Genomic DNA, 11,636 nt, shown 5'->3' on the forward strand with positions numbered 1-11,636 from the left:
CACATTGTTTAGTTAAAGCTTTACGTTGACATCTGCCAATAAAAAATGTGGCTGAAAACCAACTGTCATTCCTGAAGATGACACGATAATTTGAGATGTGAATTTACCAGAATTTCGATTGTTTAGACGGGTATAGCAAGAAAGAATTGCTCAACTGATTTGATCTTGGAAGAATGAGTCATTAAGTTTGGGGAGGGGCAATGGTGAGTTGGTTATTTAAGCCCTTTCCCCTCCGCATGCACCTTAGAGGTGAGCTGAGAAGCTGAACGAAGATGTTGTTCCTTCTGTTGATCGCAGCCACTGTCCTGCCGTCTGTAAGTTGACTTCTAATTTTATATCAATGTTAATCATCTCAGAATCTTCCTCTTCAGGTTCACTCTGTATTCAAATCGGCTGTGCTTCGATGAGTTAGGAGGTAATGGGAGCAAACCCCACTTTAAATGCTTGGCAGCACGGTAGCATTGTGGATAGCACAAATGCTTCACAGCTCCAGGGTTCCAGGTTCGATTCCGGCTTGGGTCACTGTTTGTGCGGAGTCTGCACATCCTCCCCGTGTGTGCGTGGGTTTCCTCCGGGTGCTCCGGTTTCCTCCCGCAGTCCAAAGATGTGCAGGTTAGGTGGATTGGCCATGATAAATTGCCCTTAGTGTCCAAAATTGCCCTTAGTGTTGGGTGGGGTTACTGGGTTATGGGGATAGGGTGGAGGTGTTAACCTTGGGTAGGGTGCTCTTTCCAAGAGCCGGTGCAGACTCGATGGACCTAATGGTCTCCTTCTGCACTGTAAATTCTATGAATGGAATTAAGACAGAAATTCCATTGCAGTTTTGAAGGTGTAGGGCAGCACAGTAGCACAAGTGGCTAGCACTGTGCCTCCACAGCGCCAGGGTCCCAGGTTCGATTCCCCGCTGGGTCACTGTCTGTGCGGAGTCTGCGCGTTCTCCCCCGTGTCTGGGTGGGTTTCCTCCGGGTGCTCCGGTTTCCTCCCACAGTCCAAAGATGTGCAGGTTAAGTGGATTAGCTGTGATAAATTGCCCTTAGTGTCCAAAAAAAGCTTAGGAGGGGTTATTGGGTTACGGGGATAGGGTGGAAGTGAGGGCTTAAGTGGGTCGGTGCAGACTCGACGGGCTGAATGGCCTCCTTCTGTACTGTAAGTTCCATGTTCGATGAGTGCTACCCTCTTGCAGGTGACTTATTTCATTTGAAACATTAAATCAAGGCTTTGTTCCTTCTCCCAGGCAAATATAAGAGATGTAATGAGACTATTCCAAAGAGGAGAAGATGAGTTTGCCCCCGGTGTCTTCCCAAGATTTGTTCTTTAGCCAACATTATTTAAATCATTTCTCTTGTTAAGTGTGTGGGATCTCGCTGGTTGTAAATTGGCTGGGTGCATTTCCCTCAGAAACTATTACTTTGGCCCAGAACTGATTGAGGAGGTTCTGAAAATCGTTATATAAATGGAAGCATTTTCCATTCCTGGATTGTTGGTGTTCCAGTCAATATGTAACACTGTGGGCATCTCGCACCACAATTGACCAGAACTGCCTCTCTTGCTGTTTGTGTGAATCAGGACGATGTAGTGTTTGAGGGACTGAGAGCGCTCTATGCATGCTCTTTCTCAGCTTGTTTGTGGTATGGGGACCCTTACCCCGTGTTAGTCCATTACCAGTGGGACGGCTCAGTGCTGATAGTAGGTGGTGGAAATGGGAGGAAGCTCCAATTTCTAGCCCTAGCACCCCTCCCCATGTACAGTCAATGACATGGTGGTGGGAGCCAGGTTTCCCATTGCCCTCCTCACTCACCAGATGAATTGTATATTATCAGAGCTGCTTATTATTAGTGGTATGCTGTACTTTAGGAAAGCTTAGACTTGGGTCAATGTGTCTCTCCTTCCAAACTCATTTCTCACATCAGATTGCTCCCACAGTCTGGGTTGATTCAGGGAGGAGAGCGCGGCACGGTAGCAAAGTGGTTATCACCGTTGCTCCAGTGTCCCAGGTTCAATTCCCGGCTCGGGTCACTGTCTGTGCGGCGCCTGCACGTTCTCCCCGTGTCTGCGTGGGTTTCCTCCGGGTGTTCCGGTTTCCTCCCACAAGTCCCGAAAGACATGCTTGTCAGGTGAATTGGGCATTCTGAAATCCCCCTCTTTTCCGTGACGTTTCGCACGAGAGTGAAGTCTTTGAATTTGAGAAGGAGAAACGAAGAGAAACCACCGCCTTGTCCTGGAGGTCGGTGAATAAAGGACACGGATTTAAGGTACGTCACATGACAAACATGATAATGCAACTTTATTCAGCGGGTTCCTGTGATCTGGAAGGCATTGTCTGAAAGGGGAATGGGAGAAGGTTCAATAGGTAATTTCAAAAAGGAATTGGGTCAATGTCTGGATGGGGAAATCACAGGGTTAGGGGCAAATGAGTGACACTAATGAAAAGGGGCTTAATGGCATGATAGTCCCAGTCTGTGCCGCCCGCTTTTATTGTTCCATAACATTCCTGATAAGTCAGAGACACTGAAAACACCGGCTCATTTTCCCATTACGTGGGGGTAGAATCCTGGCCAAGCATAAATCTGAAAGGAATATTGTAAAGTGTATTTGCTTGAGAACTGTCTCTATTGGTGTGGTAAACAACAGCAGCAGCGCCAAACGAGCAGCCAATTTGTTACCTGTAGTTTTAGGGGTGAAGGGTGAAGCGGACTGGAGGAGGGATATCAGCACTGGCGTAAGGGGCTGAATGGTCTCCTGCGGTGTAACCAATGGGAAGCGATGTTACCAGCTGCAGACAGGAATGGCGCAGTGTTATCAGCTCAGGGGAGGGGTGAAGGAGTGTTCCCAGTTAGGGGGTGGGGTGATGGAGGGTTACCAGTTTGGAGGGGGGGTGGGGGGGGGGCATGGTGAAGGAGGGTAACCAGTTAGGGGGGGGGTGTGTGAAGGAGGGTTGCCAGTTTGCGGGGGGTGGGGGTGGTGTGAAGGAGGGTAACCAGTTAGGGGGGGTGTGAAGGAGGGTTGCCAGTTTGCGGGGGGGGGGGGGGGGCATGGTGAGGGAGGGTAACCAGTTGGGGGGGGGGGTGTGAAGGAGGGTTGCCAGTTTGCGGGGGGGGGGGGTGGTGTGAAGGAGGGTAACCAGTTAGGGGGGGTGTGAAGGAGGGTTGCCAGTTTGCGGGGGGGGGGGGGGGGGGCATGGTGAAGGAGGGTAACCAGTTAGGGGGGGGGGGGTGTGAAGGAGGGTTGCCAGTTTGCGGGGGGGTGGGGGTGGTGTGAAGGAGGGTAACCAGTTAGGGGGAGGGGTGAAGAAGGGTTCCCCGTTTCAGGGAGGGATGAAGGAAAGTTACAATTTCAGGGATGGGTGAAGGGGGGTGGGGGGGGGGGGGGGGGGGTTGGGGGGTGTTTACCAGTTTGGGGGAGAGGGGAAGATGAGTTCCCAGTTCAGAGGAGGGGGGGCTGGGGTTTATGAGTTTGGGGGAGGGGGTGAAGATATCGACCAGCTCACGCCAGCGTTGAATTTGTGCTAATTTTGATTTCTATGTCCACAGAACGGTAACCGTGTCAATGGGTCAATTGACAGCGATGGAGTCTGTGTTTGCTCCGTGAATTGGCCTGATAATGTGTTCCCGGTGGAAAAGGTGGAATATTTGCAAACAATATACCAAACGCTCAGTATCAATGTCCAACGTGAAATCAGCAAGGTACATTTATTACTGACACACACCATCCTCTTTCAGACTCTGCACTCATTAATTAACCACGGTTACTGTCTGAGAAACAGAGTGAGGGCAATAGTGAGGCATTCATTGTAGGATAGCACTGGTCCTACTTATGGTGTGGTGCACAGGATCATTCACAGTAACTCCAGGAGTAGTTTATGTGCAGCTGGCATTTTCCTTCTACCCTTTTGTAATCTAGTCCGCCAGAGAGAAATGTCATCATTCCATTGGATTGTTCGATTACTCTCTGTTCCTGTTAATGACCGAGAGGGAAAGAGTTCCATGATTTTGGCCCAGCCTCTGTGAAGGAAAGGCAATGTTGTTCCAATTGGACGGCACGTTAGCACACAGTGGTTAGCACTGTTGCTTCGCAGCGCCAGGGCCACGGGTTCGATTCCCGGCTTGGGTCACTGCCTGTGCGGCGTTCTCCCTGTGTTTGCGTGGGGTTCCTTCGGGGGCTCCGGTTTCCTCCCACAAGTCCCGAAAGACGTGCTTGTTAAGTGAATTGGACATTCTGAATTCCCCCTCAGTGTACCCAAACAGGCGCCGGAATGTGGCGACTAGGGGCTTTTCACAGTAATTTCATTGCAGTGTTAATGTAAGCCTACCTGTGTCAATAATAAGATTACTATAAAAATTCACGATGCGGTTTGGATGGGAACTTGTCGGTGGAAGTTACAAATTAAAGTGGATTTTAATTGTTAGTATTGGAAAATTTTCATTTGACATTTTCAAAGAATATTTTCAGTGCACTTTTGGACTGTGGAGGTGGCTGTAACTGTGTGGGTTCCCTGTGATGCCCCGTTTAGGTGCAGGAATATACGAGGACTCTCTCTGTGCAAACGTACAAGCTGCAGAACCTGACACGACGCGTGCAGAGGATGGAGACTGGAGGCTCCTACACTGAACTGGACTTTGAGCTGCTGAAACTGGAGATCCGAGAGCTGTTGTCACTCACCGGTCAGCTGAAGATCTCCCTCAACGGCAGCAACAGCATGATCGACCAGCTTTACAGTGAGGTCAGACAGAGATAAATCATCCCGTTTGTCGCTTCGTGTTTTTCTGTCCTGTGTTGGTTGATTATTTTACAGCTTTTGGTCAGCAGTGATTCACCAGAGGAACCGGCTGGAGAGCATTCCTCTCCTGAGGGAGGGGACTTCGTTGCCACAAGAATGACTTGCATTGATAAAGCCCCGTTTAAGGAGTGGACCATCCCAAAGGGGCTCTCATAGGAGAGTTGTCCGCGGTTCAAGGCGACTCACCACTACCTTCTGAAGGGCAATTAGGGATGGGCAATAAATGCTGGCCCGGCCAGCGACACACACACCTGTAAGTCAGTCAAAAAGTATGTGATAGTGAGCGGAGAAATTTGGGAGGGGTGAGAGGTAGGATTTGAGGAGACGCTTACAGGTGAGATGGCGAGATTTGGGGAGGTACTTTGAAAGCTGCGGGTTGTCGATGGTGCAGCAATGTTAATTGGACATACCTAAGAGGCCAGGCTTAAAGGGACAAAGTAACAATAACCGTTAGCGACTCAGTCGGGTGGGGTGGGGGGGTGTTCTGCCAGCACTCGCCATGGGCAAAAATGGCGAAACCGGTGGAAAATATCACGAGACTACGGCAACGAGAATCTCAGTAGCGGGATCTCATTCCATGATTATCTCCACCCCGCGCCCGTGATGTGGGCAGCACGGTAGCATTGTGGATAGCACAATTGCTTCACAGCTCCAGGGTCCCAGGTTCGATTCCCGGCTTGGGTCACTGTCTGTGCGGAGTCTGCACATCCTCCCCCGTGTGTGCGTGGGTTTCCTCCGGGTGCTCCGGTTTCCTCCCACAGTCCAAAGATGTGCAGGTTAGGTGGATTGGCCATGATAAATTGCCCTTAGTGTCCAAAATTGCCCTTAGTGTTGGGTGGGGTTACTGGGTTATGGGGATAGGGTGGAGGTGTTGACCTTGGCTAGGGTGCTCTTTCCAAGAGCTGGCGCAGACTCGATGGGCCGAATGGCCTCCTTCTGCACTGTAAATTCGATGATCCTACGCAACGAGGGTGGGAACCGCATTTAAATGCATTTTAACACATTTACAGGCCCTTAAGGCCTTCCCTGCCACACCTCCACCCTCCCCCACATCAAGAATCCCTCCCTTAGTGACGTGACGTTTTCAACAGTTATTTGAAAACGTGAAGCAAGCGAGGAGAAGCTGCTTGAGTCACAAAGGTAATCCCTGGGGGGAGGGGGGGTGGGTGACATGCTCTGCCAATGTCCTGGCACTGCTGCCTGGCAAGGGTTGTGATGCCAGGGCGGCACTTCCCCCTGCCAAGGATGACACTTCCAGGGGGTGGGGCCTCTCGATAATCTCATCCCCGCAGTGCCGCTTTCAGCCACCAGGGTGCCAATCTCTGGAATTTCCAAACTCCCCTCCCCCTCCCTTGATTCGAGCTCCACCTTGAGCTGAGACTTTTCCATCAAATGGCACGGGATTATCTGATATGTTTAAGATGATCAATAGAATTGAGAAGTTAGACAGGGCACAAACTGTAAGTGTGGCAGGGGGGGGAGTCCGGAATAAGGGGGAACAACCTCAAATGACACCTGTTCTGTTCAGGAATAATGCCAGGCAGCATTTCACCGAGATGGGAATGCAAATCTCGGAACGTCTCATTGAACAAGCTGGCAAGGCGGAGGATCAATGAAAACTTCAGAACCGACGGCGATAGGTTTTTATTATTTAACGGTATTATGGGTTGTGGAAACAAGGCGGGGAAGAAGGGAGTTAGTTTACTGATCGACACTGATCTCATTGAATGGCAGAACATGCTTGAGGGGCTGAATGGCCTCCCCCCCCCCCCCCCCCCCCCCCCCCCCCCCCGTCCCTGTGAACCCAAACACGATTCTCTTTAAACGCCGCGTGTATTTCAGATTCTGAACATGTCCCAAGCTGTCAGCCAGCTGGAGTCGCACGATAAGCACAACGTGCTGGCAATCCGCCGAGAGATTGCGACGCTGAAGAAACGCCTACAGGACTGTGAGGAACATCGGCATTCACAAACCCCTACCTCCATTGACTACGGTGAGTTAATCACAGTTAATGGTGACTGAGGAACACAAGTCTGCTCGGTAAAGAGGGAGGGATGTCACTCACTTGGGATCATTAATCCGCTAATAAACACACGCATTCTAATGACATCACTCTGAATGTGCAGATGCGAATTCATTAATCTATAACCAGGGGCTGGTTTAGCACAGTGGGCCAAATAGCTGGGTTGTAATGGAGAACACTACCAGCAGTACGGGTTCAATTCCCATACCAGCCTCCCTGAACAGGCACCGGAATGTGGCGACTAGGGGCTTTTCACAGTAGCTACATTGAATCCTACTTGTGACAATAAACAATTATTATGGCCGGCACGGTAGCATTGTGGATAGCACAATTGCTTCACAGCTCCAGGGTCCCAGGTTCAATTCCGGCTTGGGTCACTGTCTGTGCAGAGCCTGCACATCCTCCCCGTGTGTGCGTGGGTTTCCTCCGGGTGCTCCGGTTTCCTCCCACATTCCAAGGATGTGCAGGTTAGATGGATTGGCCATGATAAATTGCCCTTAGTGTCCAAAATTGCCCTTAGTGTTGGGTGGGGTTACTGGGTTATGGGGATTGGGTGGAGGTGTTGACCTTGGGGAGGGTGCTCTTTCCAGGAGCCTGTGCAGACTCGATGGGCCGAATGGCCTCCTTCTGCACTGTAAATTCTGTGACAAAGAATTAAAAAAGTATTAGAAATGTTACACAAACTAAAATAGTTACAATTGACATTTTAAAAAATACTTTACAGACATTGTCGTGGTCCTGAGTTGTACTATAATCACTGTAATGTCACAATAATTACAACAGCTCATTATTGGGAATTGAAACATTGAATTTGAAAAAATGTGTACACCCAACGTTGAACTCGAGTTTACTATTTTTCAAACAGGGAGCTGTGATCATAACGGCCTTCTTAATATATCCAATCCCGTCGTGGTACAGCTGAACTGGAGAGGATTTAGTTATAAATATGGAGGATGGGGCACAGATCCAGCTTCAAACTCCAGTGAAATGGAGTACTGGGTAGCACCGCTCGAGACAAATGCACGGATAATTTACTCCTTCAGACTCTATCATTCACACGATGATTTACTGCTTTACAAAAATCCAACAACAGAATCACTTTCTCCTTATTACGGGCAGGGAAGTGGAATGGTTTTGTACGACAAATACTTCTATTACAACCAGTACAATACTCGGTACATGTGCAGGCTTAACATAGACACAAACACAATACAGAGACAGATTCTTACAGGTGCAGCTTACAACAACAGGTTTTCCTATACGGGTGTCACATACCAAGACATGGACTTCGCTGTCGACGAGTCCGGCCTGTGGGTCATCTACAGCCCTGAAGCCAACGTTGGATATGTGGCTATTGGTAAAATCAATGTGACCTCCTTCACAGTGGAAAGGACTTGGGTGACTAGGCTCTTTAAACCTAGTGCGACCAACGCCTTTATGATCTGTGGGGTGCTGTATGCAATACGGCCAGTGGACCTACGGTCTGAGGAAATTTTCCACATGTTTGACACCAGAACTGGGGAAGAGGGTGCGGTTTCTATAAAGTTGGGTAAAGTCTTGGAGAAACTACAAAATGTTAACTACAATCCATCTGATCACAAACTCTATGTGTACAACGATGGCTACCAGATTACTTACGATGTGATATTTAAACCTAAGTAACAACCAGGTAACATCCCACAGTAAAATCAACAGATCAATTTTAACAATTAGCAAACTGATCAACTGGGTTTACAAATCACTGGGGGAATCTGGGTGCATAGGGGAATTTCTGGCCTTGAATCTCGGGTTAGATTTAGATGCCATGTTATACTTTTGTTACCACCACAGTTTAACCGCTGTGTTATCGCTGGTGGGTGGCGAAGCTGATGTTACAATGTACGGCTTTGGAACATCAACTAAACCCAGAATGGGTGAAATTCGAAACAGCAATAAAGCTGGTAGAACGGTTATAGAAATACAGGAGATTGACATGTGTTTTCTGAGGTGTATTTGGACTGAGCTCTCATGTAATCAATGCTCTCAAGTATTGGACAAGTGATACAGTGACTGTGAATAGGTTTGCGTCCAGAATGCTTGTAACATCCTGTCTGTGAGAATAATTCTGGATGCGACGGTCCGTTTGATATCTGGACAATTATCCAGCTGGATGGACAGAATGTAAAAACCTCACTCGAGGGAGAAAGTGGTTTAATACAAGACTCATTCCTGTCTGTTGCGTTAATTCTTTTTCTGTCTCTGTCATGAATTATTATCCCTGATAATGAACTTCAATAATTGGACCAGATTCTGTTTGATGATTTATATTGGAATTCTTTAAAAATGTAATAATAAAATGCAGCATCTACAAAGTGGTGGGTTGTGTGAATCATTTTATTCTCTTATTCTAAGCATCGCTTTTTTATCCCTTTCTTCCCAACGTAGTGGAGTCCATTGGAATAATCAAGTCCAGAGGTAATGAATAGGTGAGAGTTCAGCTGCAAACGAGAGCAGGTGGATGGGAGTCATGTGGTGCTTTGGAGATGGAAATAGGTGGTCTTGGTGGTGGAGTGGGTCCCCAAGCCCCTCCCTACCCCCCACCTCGCCCAATGCTGGGTCCCTCAATCAAGCACCGAGTTCCTTATGACCCACTGGGTGCGGCAATCAAATATACCGGTGTTCAGTTCTCATGCTCGTATCTGCGTTAATAACAGCTGCACCATGATGAGGACCTTTAAGTGGGCATTAATTCGCCATTTAAGACCCTCAGTTATTGGGCAGGGTGGGCAGGCCATCCACCATAACTTCTCGCCAAGGACTTAACCAAGGTGCAGGCAGGAAGGCATTGGGGGTCCCTGCCCACCAACATCCCCCCCCCCCCCCCCCCCCCCCCACCATCGTCGCCCTCGGGTTGGGCACCAAACTCCACCCAAATGACTTTGTCTTTCCAATATTTATCTGCCACAGTTCACTGCACATCCAGTTGGTGGAAGTTGGACGATAATTTACAGGTAGTGGAGAAGGTGGTCAATTCGAGCTGGGTGCTGTCCATGTGCATGTGAAAAGTGACGCCGTGTTTTTGGATAATGTGACCAAGGTGCATCAGATCGATGTGAAATAGGAACGGGACTGAGTCAGTTAATTGGGGTTAACTTGCACCTCTTAAATAGGTGGTGACTATTCATTGGGTCTATTTTGTGAAACACATTGATACCATGGGTGGGATTCTCTAATCCCGCGACAGAGTGTCCACGCCATCATAAAAGGGGGGGGCCAGCATGGCACTGGAGTGGTTCACGCCGATCCATCTGCTGATCCCGGTGCGAACAGGGTTGCCACGGGATCCGCGCATGCGCAGTGGCTTCCTTCAACGTGCCGGCCCCGATGAAACATGGCACAGTGGGGCCGGTGCATAGGAAAGGAGGCCCCCAGCCAGAGAGGCCAACCCGCCGATCGGTGGGCCCCGTTCGCGGGCCAGGCCATCTCCACCCATCCCACCCGTCCCCCCCTCCACCCCTCCCACAGGCCGCCCCCCCCCCCCCGACCCTTCCACGCCGAGTTCCCGCTGGTTGGGAGCAGGTGTGTACGGCGGCGGTTTCACGACGGCCGCTCGGCCCATCCCGGGCCGAGAATCTTCGGGGGGGGGGGGCGCCGTAGAGTGGCCCCCGACCGACGCCGCACCAACCACGCCAGCGCTAATGGCGCCGATTCTCCGCTCTGCAGAGAATCGCGCGCCAGCATCGGGCGGGGATTCTCCGGCCCGGCCCCGGGCTGAGACAATATCGCCCCATGTTGCTGCAGTGTTGCTGTTGAGATTGTTACAATCCCAACTGCTGTTAATACTGGAGAAGCCAGATCCCAGAGTGAAACCTAACTTGATAGATCCTAACTTGATAGAAATCCTGAAGGAAAGTTACTGAACAAATTCACAGGAGGCCGCTGGGGAACATTTAAGACAAAGAATAAAACATTTATTCAACAAGAAAAATTAACTCTATTGCACCAGATACAGTACATTGCACCAGAAAATGATTCAAATTATCACTTTATATAGTTATTTCTTTACACAAACATACAAAGATAAAACAATTTATGTTATCAATCCTGTACTCTAATATTCATGCGAAATAACAGGTGAACTATGGTCACATATTGCACAATCCAAATTAAATGGCAGATCTGACCAAGCAGATTCTACTCAGGCGGTTTCAACAAGGATCCACCTCCAGGGTTTCATACTCACCTTCTGAGATTCCTTTCATCTGGATCTCCAAGGATCATCACCCTCCAGCCATAATTTGAGTTCTTCGGCCATGTCAAGCAGAATTGTACTGCTCCAAAGGGTGCATTTACCCCGACAGCCCACAGCATCTCACACTTTCAGCTGACCTCGCAGATCTTTCGGGCCTTTTGTGAGACCACTTGACTTCAAGTCTGCCCCCGACATGTCTACCTCTAACCTGGAGCCCCTTTCTCTGCTTCATTCTCCCAGCTTTATCAGATCTGTTTTGGGTCTGCAACCTTGCACCTTACCTGAGACTGTGTCCTGTGACATCTTTCTGCCGCCTGTATTTGCCGCTGCCTGGGAATGCCTTCTCAGATCTCTCTCTGTCCCACTCTTTGTTTTGGACCTTCTTCCTGTCTTCCTTTTCATATCCTGCTTGCTGGGACACCTTCCTGCGAGTGGCACTCTGGTTCAGGTCACCTGACTTGCAGGGTGCGATGTGACAGAAAAGTTGCTAAGTGTCATTTGTAGCGAGGTTTGCTGGGAGCTTCACTCCGGCTCTGCCGGCGGGTTCCCCACCGCTATCTAACCACACTTGGTCACTTTTCTGGGCCTGTTAGATCCTGACCCCC

General features: G+C 49.4%; 1 protein-coding gene across 1 annotated transcript; it reads left to right on the forward strand.

Moving 5' to 3' along the window:
- Window positions 1–245: 245 nt before the first annotated feature.
- Window positions 246–9,151, forward strand: LOC119957817 (olfactomedin-4-like). Its single transcript, XM_038785947.1, has 5 exons — window positions 246–314; window positions 3,531–3,683; window positions 4,511–4,720; window positions 6,620–6,770; window positions 7,666–9,151. Exons 1-5 carry the CDS (start codon window positions 273–275, stop codon window positions 8,460–8,462), a joined length of 1,353 nt encoding a protein of 450 aa, XP_038641875.1. The 5' UTR covers window positions 246–272; the 3' UTR covers window positions 8,463–9,151.
- The last annotated feature ends 2,485 nt before the right edge of the window (window positions 9,152–11,636 follow it).

Source organism: Scyliorhinus canicula, chromosome 27, assembly GCF_902713615.1.
Source record: "Scyliorhinus canicula chromosome 27, sScyCan1.1, whole genome shotgun sequence".
NCBI lineage: Eukaryota > Metazoa > Chordata > Chondrichthyes > Carcharhiniformes > Scyliorhinidae > Scyliorhinus > Scyliorhinus canicula.